Genomic DNA, 22,821 nt, shown 5'->3' on the forward strand with positions numbered 1-22,821 from the left:
GCCAAACGTCCCCGACACGACCCCATTAGGCTTGAGCCCTGTGTAATGGGAAAATGAACTAGAAGCAAGTTTGAAAAAAAATCTATAAGATCTGAGGCTGTACCGTACTTTCCCTGTGGTTTTCTGCAGTTTTCCTCTCTGCGCTCTCCCTGTCCTCTTCATTCTCTCCCTCTTTCCTCGCTCGCGCGCGCCCGCCCTCGTGCGCGCTCGCTGCATATCAGAGGCTCGGCGCGGCGCGCTCCTCCTCGCTCCCGCTCCCCACTCCCGGGATGTGTCTCCGCCGTACGACGGGCTATGGCCACCACGACTTCCGGGTTCCGTCATTTCGTTCTCCCGCCGCCGACCCGCGCCGCCAAACTGAGGCTCTTCTATAAGCCAGGCAGCAGCCAACCTGCCAACACCTACTGACACTCACTCATCTCCCAGAGAGAGAAAGAGAGCGCGAGAGAGCGAGCGCGAGAGAGCGAGCGCGAGTGAGAGCGAGAGAGCGAGAAAGAGAGAGAGGGAGAGACAAAATACCTACCAGGAAAGGGGGGGAGGAAGTCCAATTTTTGCAAACTATTCATTTTTTTTTCTTGATTTTTCCCCTCTGCTTTCTTTGAACGATACTTTAAAGAGAGAGGATCATATTATAGATACCGCGCGGGCCAAGCTAAAAGAGGGGGGGAGGGGGGAGGAAAATATTCAAGAAGCAGAAACCCCTCGCGGAGTTTTACTGGAAGAAAAAAACGGGTCTGAAAGATTCCTCCTCTTCATCATCATCAACCATCATTCATTCACTACCTTGACATTCCGGGCTTTGATTGACAGCTGGAGTGGCAAAAAGCCATGAAACACGACAGTTCGGTTACATGTGGGCTGCTGACGGGCCGCTCGTAACCTTCAGTTCGGGGGCTTGACAATTTTTTTCTTCTTTTTCTTCTTTTTCTTTTCTTTCTTTTTTTTTTTTTTCCAACTGAGGGGAAGAGAAGAGAAAGAGGGAGAAAGGAGGACCGAAAAGGAGGAGGAGGGGAGGGGGGAGGAGGAGGTGGAGGAGGAGGAGGAAGATCAGGAGGAGGAGGAAGAAGAGGAAAAAAGAGAAAAAGAAGAAATATCACAGAAAAAAAAAACCTCTTCGTTGTCTTGCCTGGGCTTTTTTTTTTTCCCCTAAAAATAACATATTGGAGAATTGGGAGAAGTCTTTTTGGTTTGGAAAAAAAAAAAGGAATCTTCAGCCTAGATCACTTTCTTATCCGGACTGGGATATTAAATATACGACACATCCAGGAGTTTATTGGAGCGCAGACTGATGGCGCAAAGGGTAGGTTTAAATCTCCAACACTTACCTAGATATAAATCCTCTCCTAAGAGGGGCCTGTCCCGATGCCTCCTCTCCCTTCAACGCTGCTGCTGCTCGCTGCTTGATGATGGCGGCCAGTATTTAAAAAAATAGCAGCAAAATTATTCATCGGCTTTTCCCCCCCGTGCCTCTGCGTGTGTGCGAGTGTGTGTGTGCGTGCGTGTGTGCGTGTCTGGGCGCGCGTGTTCCAGCGCTGTGCGAGCGGGCGGGCGGCGAGTGCGTGTGAGTGGTGTGTGTGCGTGTGCAATTGTTACACGCTTTCGCCTCGCTCCAGCTTTTACCCCAGCAGCGCGATTCCCCCGGTTCTCCTGCTGCCGCCGCTGCCGCTGCTGCGCCGCTGCCGCCGCTGCTCCCGCGGCTCGGGGCGGGCACGGGCTGCGTAGGAGCCGCCCGCCGCCGGGGCCGCCGCTGGGGCCGCGCTGCCGCAGCCGCTGCGCCGCCGCCTAGACTAGCCTGGGCTGCTTGTTTTGTCTCTGAAATTGACAAGGACGCAGGGAATCCGCTGCTAAATAATGTTTCTGGTAACTTTCACGTTATTCCCCCCTCCCCTCCGCTCCCTGCCCCCGGGGAGGCACTGGCCCCAGTCTTCCCTCGTCCTCGGCGTTCTCCTCGTGATTATTAGCGTTTTTCTTCTCTTTATTTTGTTTCATTTCGCCTTTTGATTTATTGGATCCTCGGGAGGAGGCGAAGGGGGGTTAGGGGTGGGATCCGGGGCTTCCTCCTCACAGTAACTCCACTTCTCCCTCGGTTGGCTCGCTACGGTTCTGCTGCCTCCGGCCCGAGCGGGACCTCCCGGCGCCCCCTCAGTCCCTGGCCTCACTGCCCCCTCTCCCTACTCTAAACGCTGCTCTTGGTTCATACTTTTTTCATTTTAAAATTTAAAAACATTTTCCCCCGCAACTTTCAACTCGTTGTTTCGGCTGGTTTGGTTTCTGTGTGTTCAACTCGTGCTCGGTACTTTTCTCCTTTCTGACTTTGTTTTTATTTCTCCCTCTCTCTCTCTATCTCTCTCTCCTGCCTGCCCCCTCTTCCTTTCGTCTCCCCCCCCAAACCTCTATTCCTTTCCCACTTCTCTCCTTGCTTTCTTCTCCAACCTTCTTTTTCTATTCCCCCTCGGCTCTCCCTTACCTCCCGCGCCCCCCTCCCCCTTGCCGGGTTCCGACAGTACGATGAGCTGCCCCATTACGGCGGGATGGACGGAGTAGGGGTGCCTGCTTCCATGTACGGAGACCCTCATGCGCCGCGGCCGATCCCTCCGGTTCACCATCTGAACCACGGGCCGCCGCTCCACGCCACGCAGCACTACGGCGCGCACGCCCCGCACCCCAATGTCATGCCGGCCAGCATGGGATCCGCTGTCAACGACGCCTTGAAGCGGGACAAGGACGCGATCTATGGGTAAACCAACCCCCCTCCTCCCAACCCGGCATACTGTTTGTGAGTGCGAGTGTGTGTTCGTCTCTGTGGGGGTTGAGGGGATGGTCGACTAAGTGGGGAGTTATTTCTGCGGGGGAGGGGGGTGGGAACCGCTTGCCTTCAGAAAGAACAGAGAAGGGGGCCTGCTCTTCTTTGCCTTAAGTGTAAGTCCCGGAAAGATAAAGCTTCCTCCACCCCCACGGCCCCGTCACTCCGGACCCCACAGCCCAGAGTGACTGAGTCCTGAGAATCTTGCCAGGGCCTTCTCCCCAAGGACGGGATTCCTGGCCAAAGGACGCAGAACTGGTCCTTCTAGGCCCCCAACAGAGGCCTTGACGAAGGAGAAAGTTTCCTGCCCATGAGGAGCAACTTTGGGGTTTTTTGTTTGTTTTTGTTTTTGTTTTGGTTTGCTTTTTTTTTCTCTTCTGTTCCCTACCGAGAGTCTGGGAGTCACTAAATGCAGCTTGAGCTGGGATCAGGGCTGCTTCTGTTGGCCAGGAAGTCCTAATCACCCACTTCTTAATTCTCTGTAAATAAAGGGGTAGACCTTGAAGTGCAGCGGGGTGGAAGGGACTGCTGCTTGCATAGAGCTGCTCTTAGAAGGAGTGAGGGAGATGGCTGGAAATTACGTATTTTAGGGAACTCGGAGAGGGATGGAGGTGCACGGTCCAGAGGCGTACCACTGGTGCTCTCCCAGTTGAGAGGAGGTGGGGAAGGCGGCGGTTTGCTGAGGGGAGGGGACGGTTGGTAAACGGCAACTGAGCCTGAAGCCAGAGGCCGCAAGCATCCCGAAGTGCAGCTAAGCCGCCCGGAGGAACACAAAGGGCAGACGCGCACGCACACTTCCAAGTTTTAACACTCGATTTATTTATTTTTGCCTGCTGGAGAAATGTGGTCTTTGGAAGGAAGCTCTTGGGCGTTTAACATTCCTATTATTTTGGCCCTCACACAGGGGCTCTACTAGAAGTAGTGCAAACAAGTTTATAAGGCAAGGGGGTGAAAAGGTTGGAAGAGCACTGTCTCCGATTTAGGGTTAGGGGTACCGCTTCGGGTGTATCGAGAGGTGAAGCCTTCGGCCTCCTTCGGAATAACTATTAATGGAGAGTTAAAGCTTTTCTTTCTTTCTTTCTTTCTTTCTTTCTTTCTTTCTTTCTTTCTTTCTTTCTTTCTTTTTTAATTTAAGAGAGTGTTCCTTTCTTGAGAGGTCAGGGCTGGGTGTCAGGGGGTTGGTTCCGCGGCCTCTGTAGTGTGGGGATTGGGTCTGGATCACTCCGGGCTCCAGACTGCCTGAGCTGCTTGGATGTTTCATTACTTCCAACTGAGGCTTTTCTTACTTGGCGGGCTGAAGTGGCCAGGGGCTTCTCCGACTAGATCTGAGGGACTCCTGAGCTGAGGGAAAGGGCCAGGCCGATTTTCCTTTCTGTTTCTGGCCCAGGCTCGGCTGGCTAAGGAAGGGTTGTAAAGTGTGATGCGTGCCTGTTTTATTAAAGAAGGAATCCGAACCCTCCAAACTTGTTGATTACAGTTCTTGCTCCTTCCCCTCTGCACCCCGTCTCCGTGTGTGTGTCTCTGCGTGGCGCTGCCCGTTAGGCACCCGTTGTTTCCTCTGTTAGCTCTGGTCTTTGAGAAGTGCGAGCTGGCGACCTGCACTCCCCGGGAACCCGGAGTGGCCGGCGGAGACGTCTGCTCCTCCGACTCCTTCAATGAGGACATCGCGGTCTTCGCCAAGCAGGTCCAACCTTCTTGACCCACTCACCCTCCTGCAGACCCTCACTCCCCCTCCCCTTTCCTCCGAGCTTTACATGAAAGAGGAGGAAAAGGCAGGGACACCCGATCTGCTCCTCTGGCCCAGTCCTTGCTCTTCGCCTCCTCCCCATCTCTGAGCCTGGAGGCGAATTGGAAGCGGAGATAAATATGGGTGTTTGTTTTTCCCCCCAGCGAGGAATACGGGGGCTCGACCCTCGAATTAAAGTTGACCTGCTCCTAATCTGGGGCTTGGCCTTTTCCCCCGCCTGCAGCTACTTGAACAAGTATTGGGGATAGGGGCTGTGAGGGACCCGAGAGTGCCTGGAAGGGAAGGAAGCTGGGCGCCTCATGGGGCGGTCCGCGCGGGGCGCTAAGGTGTGGGAGGTTAAGAGCCACAGCCCCTTAGACGGCTGGATGAGGGGGTACTTGGGGCCAGAGAAAGGCCCTGAGTTCCCAACAACAGCTTAGCAGCTCCAGGTGCCCCTTAATGGGGCTAAGAGTAGAAGGCCCCAGTACTTTTTCAACCGAACCCACTAATTTAAAGCACTAGTTTGATGTATTTTACCAAAGGCCCTCTCCTCTTCTCAGCCACTGCCCTTCCACCATACCCATTCACACGGTTTAATCCGTGACAGCGATTTTCTTCTTTTAAGTTGGGGGGGTCATTCATGTTGACTTTCCCTACTTCTTACAGGTTCGCGCTGAAAAGCCCCTTTTTTCCTCAAATCCAGAGCTGGACAATTTGGTAAGGCTCACGGTTTCTTGCCTTTTCCCAGTCTGCTCCCCACCCCCTTTGCCTAGAAGCACCCACTATACCCTGGAGCTCTGGCGAGTTGGAGCAGAGCCCTGTTTTGAAGCTCAAGAGCGACTGGGAGGAAGAGGGAACAGCTTAGAGCCCCTGCAAGGGCAATGGGAGGTGAGGGGTGGGATGGACATCAGGGAACTCAGAGGCCGGGAGCAGCAGGAGGGGACACGGCGCCCAGAGTGTGAGCAGGGGATGAGTCCCAGGTCTCGGCCCCGGGAGCGAGGCTGCGAGAAGTGAGTTATTTCCTCTGTTTGCCAGGGTAGGCAGCCGAGCCCCCGGCAGCTCACCCGAAGGAAGTCACCGCTGGCCCAGCGGAGGGCGGGCGGGGAGATGGGGGGAGGGAGGTAGGGGGCAGGCAGGCGCAGGCCACTTTTAGGTGCGATTCTTTTGCTAATTTGCACAATTTCAATATTAAAAGTACTTAAATCCGCTTTCAAAGGCCTTGCTTCACCATTCATCTTGAGTATTTCCTTCTTCGGTAAGGACGGATTTCGCTGGGTGTGCTGTTCTAAAAAGCTTTCTCTCTCCGATGAAGCGGATTTTTTTTTTTTTTTTAATTTGGCCTGAGGTCGCGAGAGAGGACGGTTAAAGACTCAGGCGGAGAAAGAAGGCCTGGCCCTAGGAAAGCAGTTCTTACAAATAGCTCAGTGAACACAGGGGCCAAAGATATTAGATGCTTCGTCTCAGGTTGAGTCAGATTCCTACCCCATGGCCAATGAGGCAGAGATGATCAGTAATCACTTGGTTTTTCAGACGATTTCTTGATGTGTGGGTTTTGCCTGGCTTCCTTCTTCTCCCCAGCTCAATTCCCTCACCACCCCCCACTCAGGACTCCTGAGTCACAGAGCCTTAACTCAATAATCTAAACTTTTCTTTCAGATGATACAAGCAATACAAGTACTAAGGTTTCATCTTTTGGAGTTAGAAAAGGTAAGCAGGAAATGACACTCCCCATTTTGAGTTAGCCACTTTCCTTTCTTAGTTGACTTGGGACGTCTTTAACAAACCTACAGTCTGAGGGATTGAGCACCTGGAGGTTTTGAGCAACTTGTTACCATGTCCTTCCTTCAAATTGCTCCTCCACCCAGGGGCTCAGAGGATGGGTGAATTAGGACAGCCCTGCCTGCTCCCCTACCCCACCCCCTCCTGCCTTTTCCCCCAGGCATTCAGGATTATTTTGAAATGCAGAAAACCATTTGTGTTACTGGACATTTAGCCTGCTTGCGTCTCTATTAGCTTAGCTCACCCTCAGACCAGAGCGAGTGTTAGGTGCAAGCAGAGGGAATCATCCTCGCTGGGGTGTCTTTACATTGCTCTGCAGCTCAATTCCTGTCCCCTGGAAACATACAAAACTCTTAGCTTATTGAATCGCAAATGCCAATGCTATTCCCAGTTCCAGCGTTCTAACATTTTGATGTTATCATCAAATCGGATTTTCCCCCTTGGACTCCCAGTCTGAGCCCAGTTATTTCCAGTCCTGTTTCTTCTCTCTTTATTCTAACTTGTTGCTCAGGGAAGTCTCTGGAGAATAATATCTGCTGCAACAATTGCTCTATTGTTTCCTTGCCTTCAAGTATTACACCCATTAATTAGAGTTAGTTTGGAAGACATTGCACTGTTGCTCTTTCCAAATGTAACCTTGCAACCTGATTTTTTTCCCCTTTAAAAATGAAACAAAACAATAACAACAACAATATGAGCTGAACCCTCCACCATGACCCTCCTTTTAGGTCCACGAACTGTGTGATAACTTCTGCCATCGGTACATTAGCTGTTTGAAGGGGAAAATGCCCATCGACCTTGTCATTGATGAAAGAGACGGCAGCTCCAAGTCAGATCACGAAGAACTTTCAGGCTCCTCTACAAATCTCGCTGACCATGTAAGTCGAAGAGCCCTTTGGCATTCTTTTGAGACCACTTGGTAAAGCATTTTAAAAAAAAACTTGTTGTAACATTTAGCTAAGCTTAAACTTAGTTTTCTTTTTAAATGATCTGGTCTTTTGGGGAATCTTTTCTCTCTTTCTCACTACCTCTGCCATACCCTTCATCTTCGTTTGTCCTTTCCTGGTCCCTTTCCTTATTTATGTAGAGAACCAAAGAAACCAGGGAGTTGATAGAGTGATTTGTGTTCTGAATGTGTAAAGTTCCCTGGATTTGGTGGTTTGAGTGTTAGCAAATTGTCTGTCTGAAATGGTGACTGCTGCCTTTTCTGCTTTCTCAACTCTGTGTAATCAGTGCAGCCGGGACAGAGAGGCAAGTCAGCTAGCTGGGTGGGGGGTAGAGAAAGAACTGAAGGACAAGAGGAACCGGGGAGGGAGGGCCGATTTCCCAGTCTCTCACAGAGATGACAATCCCGAGAATTATTGGCAGTCTTGCATTGCATTAGAAATAAAAGAAGGAGTGAACACATTACAATTCTCTGAGCTCTTGCTCTACAGAAACTTATTGTCAGTATATGGACTTATTGCCAAGTGCCTGAAGCATCTTCATAATAGAAGACAGTAACTTTGATGAAACAGTTATTAACAATGTATTACAGAAAGCTGAAGGGAATTGATATTGAGTAACCATAGGTTCGTGGTTGAATTTTAACACTTAAACAGTTGGTGAATGAAGACAGAGTATAGTAAGGAGTGACTGTGTATTTCAGGCCAGGATGGGAGATTTCTTTCTATTCTCTGTTTTTAATCCTATTTTGGATCCGATTTAGGGAGTCTGAAGTTTAAAAAAAAAAAAAAAGAAAGAAAGAAAGAAAAAAAAGAAAGAAAGAAAAAAAGCATATGTAGTGAGACTGAAATTTTGAAAAAGAAGCAAAGAGAAGAAAGATTGCAGCTGGTAGGAAAGGCAAGAGTGGCGAGGTTAAAGAGTGGGTGTGAACAGCAGTTTATTTATAGGAACTCAAGCCGGGGGTGGGGGACAGGGTGTCTATAGATTATATTCAATTGAGCTTACAACCTAAGTGATATAGGCTATAGTCTAATAACTTGCTGGCTGAAATATTAACTTAACACTTTGTGGAGTTAAACAGACTTCGGTGCTTGAAGGCAGTTTGTATCATTACCACCACTCCCCGCCCCCCATTCCTGGGTGTTAAGAGGAATGGGTTGAAATGCCTTGAGAATAAACCTTCTGTGAGGTTCTTTATCTCTCCCCACCCTCCAAAAAAAAGTTTTGAAAATATGCAGTCATACATTTTAATTATGAGCCTTTGTACTATGTAGAAAGCCAGCCTAAGAACAAAAGTTAAAAAAAAAAGAAAGAAAAAAAAAAAAAAGAAAACCTCAGTCCTGGTTGTCTAGTTCTAAGACAGAATAAATACTATGGCATTGAAAGCTCCTATGGCTATCTTTACTCTTGACTTTTTCCATCATGGGGGGGGGGGACTTTGAGGGGCTCTTTTGCATTTGAGTGTATTAACTAAAATCAAAAGGACTAGGAAGCAGCTATGGGAAGTTTACTTGCTGATATGTGGCTATATGATGTGTGGTTGTTGTCCACAAGGCATGACACTCCCTTAGAAATATTTGTTGTTGTTGTAATTTATTTGTTTATTTTCACTGCTTCCTGTTTCTCAATTCAAATGCAGCCTGCAATGTTGGGGGAATGAGAAGGAATCTAGTTACATGGTTTGTAGGATGAGAGGTTCACAGTTATCTGCAGCCAAAAACGTTTCTCATGACATTTCCAGGGGTCTCGACTACTTGGTTTTCTAGAATACTTTCTTGGCAACTGTTTTTCAAGTGGATGTACGTAAGGAGAACATGCCGATGTTTACATAGAAGAGATAAGATAAACTGGGCTGTTTAGAGTATTGGCTGATAGACACTGCCAATATATGAAACTATTGTAATATTTAAATTACACTCAAAAAGGAAGTGGTACCTAAGAGGATAGCGCTTTAATAATATAACAATCATCATCTTTGGATAAAAGAGTCAACTGTAACATTTGTTGCTCCTCTTTCAGGCCCCCAATCAAGCAAAGATGACAACTGATTTATTTTGAACCCATGAGGGCTTGCCACCTCATTGGGCATCATAATTTAAAGCCTTTTATTTCCTAGAGATCTGAACTATAACATTTTTACTTTAGCCCCCTGCTATTTGTTTTGAAAGGAAGCAATAATTTGTTCCACCAGCACACCGAGTGGGAAATGTCGAGATTTGCTGCAGACTTGAATTTTATGCGGGAGGGGAGAGAAAACCTTGCAGAGTTTTCACCATTTTTGGTGTTTTTGTACCACAGGTACATTGGTTATATTCCTTTCCAAGCACCCCCTACAAAGTGAATTCTCTTACACGTCTGCCTCTTCTGCCAGTACACCCTCCCTTCACCCCCCACCCACCAAAAAGGGAAAATACCCCAGAACTACTACCTGAAAAGTGGTATGCGTGGGGCATTTTCAGCATGTAAATGTGTCCAATTTGAATCTCCAGGTTTATTTTTTCATTTGCTTTGATATGCATATTTAATACATTGCCCCAGGCTGGATCTCATTTGGTGCACGCTGGTGCAGGGGTGATGGTGAGCCACTTCAGAAGGACTGAGACAGCGTGTTGTTTTCTCTGTTTTATCTGTTGGCCCACTATTCTGATCTACTGTGCTTCCTCATGGTTTTATTTGCACATGAAATGCCGAGAGCATTTCAACTTATTGGCTATGAATAATGACAGCTAAAAAAGAAGTGTAGTTTAATTTGTTGTGTGCCAAGGTTTCTCTTGTGGAGGTGACAGTTTGTGACAGCTGTTTGACACCCCCAAAACACATACACCTCTATACTTATTAAGTGGTATCAGGCTGCATTGTGTGTGTGTGTGTTTAAGGAAGGATCGAGCAAGGAGAGAGACAGTGAAAGAGAGAAAAGAAAGAATAAGTGTGTAATTTTGTGTAGTGGAAAGCAGAGAGGAAAGCATCAGGAACAAAATATTAGGTGCCAAAATAGACTTCTATTTTCTTATTGAAAAATTTGAAAATAAAACTGAATGAAAGTAATTGCTACAAATATCTTGAAAGCAAGTATTTTTGGCAGGCTTTTAAGAATGAGTTTTATATACTATTACACAGTAAATCAGGCTGTTGTCATGCTGATTTCACATTCTGTAATTTTATGTAAATAATCCGATGTAACACTCAGACAACCAGAACGCCCTAACCTTTAGTACATTACATTCATTAAAGATACTGAACTAGCTCATATGTTATCGACATTTCCATGATGGGCATGGTGATAAAAGGAAATTTGGAATTAAATAGATAATAGAATTGGCAACATTGGTTCCTATTTTGTTGTTTTTAGTAAATTCATAATGAATGCTTATATTTTTGTATTATAATATAGTTTATTTAATTTTCTTATCAAACATGAGAGTAATTGTTGTAGGTAGGAAACAACTATTACAGTATTCTTTGGAATATTGGGGAAAAGAAAATAAGATGGTAAAAGGAAATAGAACTCTGTTTTCCAGCTGTAATTCATGTTAAGTTTCCCAGACATTCAAATTTATTATGTTTAAAATAAACATGTCAAGAAACCAATTCTTTAAAAAAAACTTTCAACTTGAAAACTATTGTGGAATATTCATGCTTTTCCTAGTCTGTAGTATTTCTAAATAATAGGTGATATCCACATTTTCTACGTTACATAATTTTAGATCTAGGACAGACAAATAAAATATATCTTTATGTTTACATTTTAAAGATATCACATATCTTTAGATCAGCACTAGATATCACATATCTTTAGATCAGCACTAGATACCACATATCTTTAGATCAGCACNTTCCTAGTCTGTAGTATTTCTAAATAATAGGTGATATCCACATTTTCTACGTTACATAATTTTAGATCTAGGACAGACAAATAAAATATATCTTTATGTTTACATTTAAAGATATCACATATCTTTAGATCAGCACTAGATAAGTGAAATATATCTGTTTGAAATATATTCTCCGAGCCAAGCTCTATTTGCCTGAAGTGCGTACAGTTATATTATTATTTCTAATTAATGTTCATAAGGAACTCATTTATCAATTTTTTGGATGAATTAAGTATAGGGAAGAAGATATAACTTTATCTGTTAATAGTTAATGACAGATGCCTTAAAATTGACTAGCTCTGATAATATGATTAATAAAAGAAAAAATTAGTTTAATTTCTATGTTGAAAGCTATAATTTAACTGAAGATATGCTGTTGTTTTCTTTTGCATCTCTGAATATGTCAAGTTTATTTATCTGTATACAGCTTCTAAAAATGGGTTAAGAACCTTGTCCCTGACAGAATACAGGCAAGTGTCTGGAGGTAGAAACTATTAGTACCTGGAAAGTCAGCAGGGACTAGGCAGCGAGGAGAGGGATAGGTTTAAGTGATTGGTCTATTGGATATCAAGGGGGAAATAATGGGATTTGGTAATAATATTAATAATCAAATGATTTATTTTATCAGATAGTTTCTTAAGTTCTAGTACAGGATTAGACTTTGTGGTGTGTTATCCAACATCTCCAGGGACCCATTCCGGGAAAGTTCTGAGTTCTTTCTACCAGCTCAACGTGGCGGGGGTCATGGGTTTTTCTGTTGTTATTGTTGTGTAGCTTTTGAAGGTTGATAGCCCCTCTGTCAATTTACCATTCAAAATAATTATATTATTTAAATCACTTCGTTTGTGCAGTTGAAGTATGTTTTCAGTGTAACTGTGATGAGATGAAATTAAACAAACACTTGACAACCACTGACATTCACTATCAGATTAAAATTTTGATACTTTAAAAATTGATTTCCTATTTTTTTTAGACTGAATGTTTTATGGAATATCCCAACAGAATTCAAAGTTATAGGAGACATTTTATAATGTGGTGGTATACCAACAAAAGAAGAAATTTCTATTTTTTCCTGCAAGTTAAATAGAGGAATCCATTTTTTTTTTAAATTTTGGAATTCATTTTTGGAATTTGCAAAGAGTACTTGCCACTTCTTTGAGAGTTACTCACGTATTAATTCCCAAAGCTCAATAGAGGGTAGAAGCAGGGAGATGAGGGAAAGATCCCAGCTCTATTTACATTTTTAAAGAGTGAGTCCGTGTTCTGAAAGCATGCATGGTTCTCCTGAGTTCTTATGTCAACTTTAGAATAATGGTTGAAATTCTAACGTTTTTTCAAACCACACAATTAACATTTTTAACTTTTGTAGGCTTGAATACCTCATGATAGGAGTTCTCATCTTATTTTAAAAAAATAATCTCTGCACAGTGTTAATTAGGAACTAAAATATCATAAAGTCATAGGAAATATGTTACATATTAATTACATGTACTGATGCAAGCGTATCTTGCCTTTGTTGTTTAAACATATCGAGTCAAATTAGTTTTGCATGCTTCATTTGCTGGTTAAAATATCTTTATATGTGTTTACTGTTGCTTTCTACCTATAAGCACATATTCTGAATTAGTCTACTGTATTGTTCAAGTTCATGTAAAAATTTTGGCTTGGTGTTACATATCACGTTAGTTGTATAGGTTCTAGAAAATCAAATGCTTATTTTAAAGTATTTTTTTAATAATAGAAATAAGAAGTAGAAGTGACCTTAGAGATTATTTCGCCTAAGTTGTTAGTTTTAAAGAGACAGAGGAAGCAAGTCCCAGGGAAATGAAGTGCGTCACTTGCTTAAGGCCACATGATCCGTTAGAGAGGGCACCCTAGTATCTTAATTTGAATCTAATGCTCTCCCTCCTATACCACATCCTTTGAATCATCTTTTCACTTGGGGTCTAAGATGAGTTTCAGATTATTTTAGATAGAACTTGTGTGTAGTATGGCTTTTTTTTTTCTCCTTGAAGCCTAATACATTTTACTTGCCCACTCAGTTTTGTATTTATTTAGAAACACTCTACATTTTACTGCATTGTCTTTTTGCAGTGGAAGAACCATGAGCATTGTGGAATCATTTAAACAGGGCAATACCACCAATTCACCAGGACCTACTAAGTATTTTCCTATGGGCAAGTCCCCACAGAAATGCCATAGGGGTGTAAAATGTGACAATTTCCACAATATCTGCAACCTCAACAAAACAGGCCTGCGTATGTTTTGCTTCCTATGCCCAGAGATTCCTGTCCTATCTGTGCTCTTTCCCAGATTTAGCAAAATTCAATGATGGTGCTAAATCTTTTTTTTTTTTTTTCAAGGGAGAAAACACTGACAGAATTGTGTTTTCTGGGGAAAGCTGTGTGTAAATGAGAAACAGAGGAGAGCAGCAGAATGATCTCCTGTGGCCTCGCTACTACAAGCTCTCCCCGTCTTGTCTCATGCTTTTATATTAATTACAACTTGCATTATCAGCTGTGAGTCTGTAGCCCAGCAAATAGAAAATACTGCCCCTGGAGACCTAGCTTCTTGTATCTATTTTCCATCTCCTTCTATTGTGTCCCACTCAGTATTCACTGCTTTTCTCCTGCTAACACTGCTCTTTAACGCAATTACGTAAGAGCAAGAAGAGTACCATATTTGACTCCCAATTATTAAAGCCACTGGGAATAGAAACATGTTCACTCCTTGCCCTCAGGGATCTTCAGGATACTTGGGTTGAAGAACAGGAACGGATGGAGTACAATGCATCTACCTGAGTGCTCACCCACACACAAGCACTCAGAGAGCATTTCTTTTTATTTTCTACATACATCATGTGTGGTACATGCTTTCATATGCCACTTTGGTTTCAAGATTCACTAAACTTCTGCATATAATTTGGCAGAAAGCCAGGCAGTTATTCTTGAAGGATGTAAACTTGGAAACTATCTAGGGAGGGGGAAAAAAAAAGAAGAAGAGGAAAGAGGTTGTGATACAAACAAATATTTCTGTCTAAGAAAAAAAAACCCAGTGTTACGGGTAAAGGATTATATTTTATCTATCCACGTAGGTTGTAATTTTTTCTAACTGGGAAGGTAGCAATTTTTTATTGACTAGATAATCAGCATTTGTCTTCGTAAGTGATCAAGTCACCATGGTGTAGCTGGATCTGAACAACTTCGGGGGAACTCCTCAACCCTGAAGCCCCAGAGAGATCCATCTGTTTTTCCTACTTCGAGTTAGATGAATGCCATGGTTGGTTACTCCTTCGTTTGTGTCAGTCTCTCAAACAAGGTCATAACACTTGAGACACTCTGCGGAAATAAACATCTTATGACTCTTGTTGGGGACAGCATTTTTGAGGATGTGGAGGAGGAGAGAGAAGAGACAGGGGCATGGTACGTTAAATGGTGAATAGGAGCAAATTTTAGGACTGGGCCGAAAACCAAAGATCCAGCTCTCTTAGAGGAATCAGCTGCTTTTAAAGTAAAATTTGCTTGTGTGGCTTATTTTTCACCCCTTTACAATTCAGAAAACACCCCCTCCAGAAAACCACTGAAAGAAGTACACTAAATTGTAAATTAATGAGGTCTGTCTTTAAAAACTCAGTACAGGTTTGACTGAGAGGGACAAACCAGTATTTTCAGTGGCAGGAAGTCCTTTTGAGCAGTCCCTTCAAGTCACTTTAGTGACTTGCCTCATTTGAATGATGATATAATAGTTGTTGGATGACATTTACCTTAAAACATAGTTGAGATGTTAGTGGTTAATTATTGTAATTTTCATGAGGGGTAAGGAGCTTTTATAGCAGCCTGCTTAATAAAAAGCCTGCAGTGCATAAAATTAACATCACTTGCTGTATACACTGAAAAGTTTAGCCTAGGTGAATGTGGTTCAGATATTTCATTTTCTAAAAGAAGGCTCTAACCAGTGTTGTTGTAGGACTAAAATCATGCCATGCTATTGTTTCTTCTTTCTTTCTCCCTTTCCATCCCTTCCTTCCTTCCTCTTTTTCTCTTTTCTTTTCTTTTCTTTCTCTTCTCTTCTCTTCTCTTCTCTTCTCTTTTCTTTTCTTTTCTTTTCTTTTCTTTCTTTTCTTTTCTTTTCTTTTCTTTTCTTTTCTTTTCTTTTCTTTTCTTTTCTTTTTCTTTCCTTTCCTTTCCTTTCCTTTTCTTTTCTCTTTTCTGTTCTGTTCTGTTTTGTTCTTTCTTCCACGTAATTCTCTAGCTCTTTATCTGATTACCATCCGGCAAATAGCTGACATGAAGAGACTGCAGAGTTTGAAGAACCCCTGTGTTCTGTTTGCCTTTAGCTTGAAACTCTTGGAGTGGTTTCTAACTTAGAGAAATCACAGGCACGACTTTGTCTTAATAGAGGCAGCACAGAACCTTGATTTTCATTTTATTCGACTCCGTTCCCTAATCTCCTTTTTAAAACATAACCTTTAGAGATCTAAACCTGTGCTGTATTTAGAGTCACAAGATTTCTGCTTTGGGTTCTCACTTTGAATCAGTTGCTAGCCTGATGGCTGGCCAGTAGCATTATTTGATACAGATATTACTGATCTATAGAGCTTTGGGTCATTTCGTCATTCTCAAAAATGCTAAATATTAATTTGTAGTCAGTGTGTAGCAGACCTGTAGAGGGGGGGAAAAAAGGTTGTTGTTGTTGTTATTGTTCCAAATAAGAATAGTCCCCTATTTTGTCTCATGGTGGTTTCTTGATTTTATTTTGATAACATTTTATATTCTATATATACATTAGAGTTGATATAGAAGAAAATGATAGACTGATTTTTTTTTCTGGATAAACTATATATAATGACAACATGGCAAGATTGCTTTCAGATGGTCAAGATGTTTGCATGTTGCCCATAGGCATGTCTGAATCCTTATTTACCAATTCTTGTGAGAAGAAATAGCGTACTTTGAGAGATTGATGTTGTTTCATTTTGCCCCCAAAGAATCTCCCCTCCCCCAGTTAGAATTTGCTTGCCAGGAGATCTTTGGGCTTTAGTTGAAGTCATCACATGCAGGTGACAAGTGTACAACTCTGGCCTTAAGGCTGGTCTGTTTCATGTGCTGTTCCTACTCTCTGTTTCTGCCAGAGGAAATTCCATCTCTTGCCTGCCTTCATGTGGTGCTGATAAAGTCCTTCCTGTACATTAGAATTCCTGTTTTCCTTTAAGCAACAGCAGGGGATTGGGAATGATCAGGAAAGGGGAGGAGGAACAGAAGAAGAATACACTCAGCAAAGTAGCATGAGCTATAATTTCTCAGTTTGCCTCGCATGTCCTCTGAAACAAGTCAGACTTCCAGGAAAGAAGCAATGCCCTGTGAATTTAAAGCTTCCATGGAGCTCACATGGGAGTCCCGTCCAGGTTATCAGACGGCTGACTGTTCATAGTTGCTTCATTCTGTTCAGTAATGTCACTGTATCTGTTGGTCGTATAACCAGTTGCTATTTTCAGTGTTCATTCAAGTTGGTTTAGGTCGATGCATCTGAAAGATGCAGGGGCTGCCCCGTACTTTCTTGGATCTGTGGGGTTTTTTGGGTTTTCTGTTTGTTTGTTTTTTTTAAGGGAGTCACTGAGTTTTGTAGATGTTCTGTAATTCATATCTAAGAGTATTAGCCTCTTTCTTGGAAGAGTGTGCCCCAATTAAGACAGCAAGAGTAGAAATGACTTCTAGATTTGTAAAAAGCTCTTTTCCCTAACTTTAAGAATTCACTTTATTGAGGTAGAATTTGTACATAATGAAAGGCACCCCTTTTAAGTGTCTGTTTCAATTAAACACATGCATACACTGATGTAACTAGCCATCACCTCATCCACATTCTAGAGCACCTTTTCCTACTTTTGGTAGCTATTGCTGAAAAGACAACATACCGTAGTGTGGAATCCAGATAGGCCTAGTTCCACAAATACTAATATGTATACATTTTTTGTCTCCCTGTGCACCTCTCCTCTTGGTTCCTCATTTATGGCTGAAATGGTAACTGTGGAAAAATCTCTTGGCATCCTGACATCAGAATCCTGCATCTTGGCGAGACCACGACGATGCCACTTCCACCCACTCCGCAGGCACCCCGGGACCCTCCAGTGGGGGCCATGCTTCGCAGAGCGGAGACAACAGCAGTGAACAAGGTAAAAGGTCAAGCATTTTCCTTGTGCAAAGTCGACATAACTAAAATAGCTTCAGTATTTTATGATACCGGTCCATCTACCTCCCTGTAAACAGGAGAGCGGCAGGTTAGAGAGCTGCTATGTTAGTAGCTCCTCTCAACTTCCATTACTTAAAAAAAAAAAGTCAAAGTGATATGTCTAATCTTTAAGTAGACATTACAATAACAATTGATTAGTTCTGCCAATTCTTTTACAAATTTGGTTATCTACACTTTACTTCTGTGTGTGAGTAAATAGAATGACAGGCTTACTTTGCGGCTCTTTGCACTAGTTGGAAGTATTCTGTAAGCAGGGTATTTTGTTTGCAATATCAACTGCAGGAGTTCTCTGTAATCAACAGGGATGCCTCTAAAGTGCATAAAATGCCAAAATCTGTTCTTCCGAGCTCTAGAAGTACTGGGTGAACTTTGTATGGAATTTTATCTTGGGAAGATGGATTTTGAAGTTCTTAGATTATTTGTCCCCATTTCCATTCAGCTGACATGGTGACTTTTGTCACAGATCCTAAAAATTAGAATAGTTGGAGGACAAGGGGGACGTCAACTGCACCTGACAAGGAAGCCTAGCATAATTTAGAAAAAATTTTACCATTTAAAACTCACCTCTTGCACAGAGAGCAATTACATATTGGTAGGGATGACTCTTCTCGAGCTAAAATGATAATTTAAAGGAAGATGCATTATTGAATGTGGGCCAGGAAAGTGTATAGATTTTACTTTTTAATATTTTACGTTAGATGGTGTCTGATCTCCTAGGTCTATTTCATCTCTATTATGTCTATGTTTATGGCCACAATATTTAAGCATTAGACAGTCTTCCAAGTGGACGACAGTTCAACAGCTTGAGCTGTAGTCATATGTGCCGTTTAAAAGAGGGCGGTTGATGCAGGGTGAGTGCCTTGACTCCTCCAAGTTTCTGGCCACGGATTTTGGATTACTAGTATTCTAGAAGAGTATAAAAAGAAACTTTTCTCCTAGGATGCCATTAACTGCGAATAGGTCCAAATTAGAATCTGGGTTGTTTGCAACTGATACAGAAATGAAAACTATCAGATGGCAAATTGTGGAAGAACTTGTGAATTGGATCTCTTTAGGCTTATCTCCTGTCTGTATTAGACCGGTGAGATTGTACGTAAGAAAACCACACTGGAAGGCATGTCGGAGAGGGCGTGCACCTCAATCCTGTGGATCCGCAGGGCAGTGGCTTAATTGTGGTCCCATGTCATGGCGATGGGCTTCTCAGGGTGGGTAAAGCTGGAAAGCTTTGAATGAGCCCACCTTCCCTACCACCCCTAACTGCTATAACACAAAGGGTGAAATGTATCTATTCATAAAAACAAAACACCCTAAACATTGGACAAAAGGAGGGGGAAAGAGAAGCAGACTTAATGGTCTAATGAGGCTATCTTCCAAAGACTTGTTGTGTGCGCGGCTCGCTTTGACCTTTCACTTTGCTCAGGAGCCCAGCGCTTCATTTTTCACATTCTTGCAATTACGTTAACGCTTCAAGCATTTCTGACTCCAAGTCAGCTAGCAACACCAGGCATAACTCAACACTGTGAGTTTTTCTCCTCTCTGTAGATTCATTAATAGGTCACGAAGGTCCCAACTGAAATTTAAAACTGACTGATTCTGTTGGGTTGGTTGAGTTATGGCAAGGGAGATAGCAGGAAAGGACCAGACAGAAAGGGAAGCGGAGCGAGAAGACTCTGGGGTTTGGAGCTGGGAATAGTTGCGGCAACAGGCAAGGCGTGGAGTTTTATCATTTCGGTTTGTTTTGTTTTGTTGTTGTTTTTGGTCAGAAAAAGAGAACAGTTCTGAGACAGATGCACCGGGTAAAAGCGAGGCCCACAAACCCCTATGTTGTGGGTAGCTGCACCCACTTATCCCATGTTGAAGGATTTGATCCCTGCAGGATTTTGTTCCTTTTATCATATCTCCGTGGGATTAAAGAATGGACATGGTAGCTTATGTGTCCGAGTACTAGGAAGTCAGTCATTTTACTGTATTCAAGTGTGAGGGACAAAAACAAGCTATGATTCCTATAAAATAGGGAATGTTTTGGCGTGGAGAATTTCCTACCTGGCTTACCACATCAGTGGTCCCCAGACACATGTTTGAGGGTATTCTGTTTGTTACAGCAGACTAAATTTTGAAGCTGCGCTTGGATGTATTTTGTCATACTCAGGCCTATGTTAGTCTTTTAAACGTGTATTTAAGGTATTTTGAAATTGGGCCCATGGAATTGTCCAGAGTAGCTTTCTGTGGGAAAGATTAATTATCTGCTTCAGGGCAAAGTCAACAGAGATATTGACTGAAATCACATATGCTTATCCTAGGTTAAATCTTAGGGTTGCTGTATAATGGGAAACCTAGGAGGGAAATTTATGTTCCTGGTATTAAATATATTATAATGTTTCACTGGAAACCAAGTTCATAGTTTAGAAAAGAGTTTTCTTGCGTATTCAGAATTTATTAGCACAACAGGCATATGGAAAACTGTAAAACGACTCAGTTTCAAAACAAATTATGATAAACAGAAAAAATAGGGATGAATTGTACTAAATACAATGTTTTCATACACATTTTAAATTAAACTTTAATAGCCATATGCTATAAAACAATACATGCATTTATGTTGCTTTATATTTTTTGTGAATATCTTTACTAAAATGATTCATACACATCTTTACTTTGGAACCTAAAAATACCTTATTTTATGACTTGATAGTGAAAGAGCTACAGTTACACAGGTGAAAGGTCGTCTTTTCCTCCCTAGTGTTTGTGCAACAAACCAAATAGAGGGGAAAAAAAATCAAATTTTAGAAATATTGTAAGACACAAACTTGGTAAAATATAAAACCTGACTTTGCTATATCTTTCAAACAGCACATGCCTAGCAGTAAACTATATAAATATGAACCAGATTTTCATTCACTCTGATTTCTTTTGCTAAAAGCAGCCAAAGGGAGGGAGTTTGTCTTGTTAGTCACATTAGAATGAAGAAAGAAATCTGGTTTTTCAGGGATAGAATTAGGGTACAGACTGGGGACTCTGGGGCAGTAACTGGTCCTCTTTGTGTCTGGCTTCCCATCAGTAAAATGGGGCTTGATAATAAGGCTCGGGGTCCCTAATTCTATACCTGCTGAGCCAAAAGCTGCTTTGTATTTCATTGTGTATTTTGCCAGAGTAAAGACTAGGAAGCAGCCCCCTTGTTCATAGAGCACTTTGAGAGCCTTAGATGAAAGGCACAATATATGTACAAAGTATTATTATTATTGATGGGTTTGTGTAACTCCCATTAACGCTGATGGGAGTTACGCATGTGAATTGGCAAGAGAATAGACCCCTCAGTGTTTAGAGCACATGAAATTTACATTTTTTCCAGTGCTGTAATTGAGATGTTGACAAATTGGAGAATATTGATGAGCCTTTGTTTTAAGTATTTCGTGCCAAGTTTGTTTTATTTTTCCTGGTTTGAACAATGGTATGGGTTCAGCAGCAATGAATAAAAAGGGTAGAGTAAAGATAACTTTGTATTTCAATATTTTGATGTGCCAATATGAAATAAATTGTCTTAGGCAAATGGAATATGCTGTTTTAATCATTAGCTATGCATGAAAGAAAAATTGATGTTGACATCTTTGCTGTAAAATCGTTGTAATGGGGCCTTCCTTACAATTCATTTTTGTAAAATTCATTTTGTACATTTTGCAGCAATTGAACAATCCCTGCACTGTGAATAGGCAGGATTCCCAGAAATACCGAGACAGTTGGCCCAGTAACTGCTGAGCTCACACTGCACACCACACGCACGTTAACCATACTGTTGCCAGACCCAGTTTAACCTAAATACATTAGCATACTAGCATCTATACGTCTCTGATCTTTCAGGACACAGGGCTGCGCAAGCCGGCATAATTCCCCTCAACTCTGCCACCTACCAATCCCTCCCATTGATGTCCCCAACTCTGATCCAGGCAATAAGACTATTATTTTATAGCCAGATATTTATTTATGTATTATGTGGTTCTTTACCTGTCATGGTGTTGAAATCTAAAAATACCCCATAAAGGGTGTGTTTATAGGTAAGCAAGCATCTAAAATAGTATTACACTTTTGAGTTTATAATGCATACTATCGGTATGAAATAGATTTCTCCCCCACCACAATATTCCAATTATACATATAAAGGAGGGAGAAAAACCTCCAACCTACCTACAGTGGTTCCTGAATATGTTCTGCGATTTCTTATTCAGTCTAGGAAAACTCCGTCAATGGAATGTTTTCATAGTGGCGGCAATTTCTTTAAAATAACCCTAAATACAATATGACAGATGCCATCTGGCATAATCTTTTGCTAGTTGCTTTTAACTTTTATTTTTCCTAGAGCTAAGTTCATCCAAAACTGGTCACTCACTGTTATGATAAGTAAATGACATTTCTTTTCCTTCCTGTCTTCCTAATTGTATCCAAAAAAAATTCTCTGAGAATGTAATTGATAATTGAACATTCCCACAGAAGAAGCTGTTGTATATAGAATATTGATGTTGCATTTTTCCCCCACCCCCCCATAAAGTCAAAAGAATACCATCCTTTAGCCATCAGCAAACATCCAAATAATTTCTGTTGATTTTCTCAGGACTTTTTAGAATAGTAACCATTAGATATAAAATTAAACTCTTCTAATAAATAAATGCTCTAGGAGCATGTAATAGTGCCCATAAATGCTTAAAAGCTTTCTATAATTGCTGTTAATTTTGAGTAATTTCTTCCTGTATGTATCAACTTACTTGAAAAAGCCAGAGTTGGGATTTCTGGATTTTTTTTTAACTTAGTCATGTAAAGGGATGTCTCCTGATGCCAGTTAGAGTTTAATTTAGAGTAGTAATTAAACTTGAATACTGCCTCATAAACAAAAGATAAACAATAAACCAGCCACGTTCCCTGCTGTTTCATAGCTTTCTTTCCCAGATGTTTTAGCCTGATAATTTTTACACAGTGAACTACCTAACATGGAGTTTTGTGGACAGAGGTCGAAAATGAGTTTTTCTTTCTTTTCTTTTCTTTTTTTCTTTTCTTTCTTTTCTTATTTTCTTTCCTTTACTTTTCTTTCTTTCTTTCTTTCTTTCTTTCTTTCTTTCTTTCTTTCTTTCTTTTCTTTTCTTTTCTTTTCTTTCTTTCTCATCCTTTTTTCCTCCAAAAAGCAAAATGCTGAGGATTTGCCACTCTTTAGATTTTAAACAATTCTGATAAAATAGATACTTAACGCAGATGTGCTGTAAAGGTAACTCTTCCAATTCTTCTTCTTGGATATTGTTTATTTTTTTTCTCCAGAACTTGTCTTGAACGTCTTTTACACTTAGTGGTGTAAAGGGGAACATATTTTTATTTAAGTAAAATCTTGGTAATAAGTCAGACAACGCAGAACTCGACAGTGGAAAATGTTTCTTCTCCCCCTTTCCCCCCCGCTCGCCTCCCCCATGGCC

The 22,821-nt window shown here is 42.0% G+C and overlaps 1 protein-coding gene across 8 annotated transcripts in view; it reads left to right on the forward strand.

Annotated features, from left to right (window-relative positions):
* The first annotated feature begins 1,028 nt into the window (after nucleotides 1-1,028).
* The window catches only part of MEIS2 (Meis homeobox 2), a 203,493-nt gene continuing 181,700 nt past the window's right edge, over nucleotides 1,029-22,821 (forward strand). For 4 of the 8 annotated variants that reach the window (XM_002922967.4, XM_002922966.4, XM_011229582.3 and 1 more), the window contains exons 1-7: nucleotides 1,029-1,300; nucleotides 2,505-2,737; nucleotides 4,346-4,487; nucleotides 5,196-5,246; nucleotides 6,186-6,236; nucleotides 7,037-7,186; nucleotides 17,180-17,294. In XM_002922967.4, coding sequence (XP_002923013.1) covers nucleotides 1,289-1,300; nucleotides 2,505-2,737; nucleotides 4,346-4,487; nucleotides 5,196-5,246; nucleotides 6,186-6,236; nucleotides 7,037-7,186; nucleotides 17,180-17,294 — 754 coding nt within the window. In that variant the 5' untranslated portion in view covers nucleotides 1,029-1,288. Of the gene's footprint in view, nucleotides 1,301-1,322; nucleotides 1,861-2,504; nucleotides 2,738-4,345; nucleotides 4,488-5,195; nucleotides 5,247-6,185; nucleotides 6,237-7,036; nucleotides 7,187-17,179; nucleotides 17,295-22,821 lie in introns of those variants that run through there. The other 4 variants (XM_011229581.3, XM_011229586.3, XM_011229584.3 and 1 more) reach the window with 3 other exon arrangements.

This window comes from Ailuropoda melanoleuca, chromosome 5, assembly GCF_002007445.2.
Source record: "Ailuropoda melanoleuca isolate Jingjing chromosome 5, ASM200744v2, whole genome shotgun sequence".
Lineage (NCBI taxonomy): Eukaryota > Metazoa > Chordata > Mammalia > Carnivora > Ursidae > Ailuropoda > Ailuropoda melanoleuca.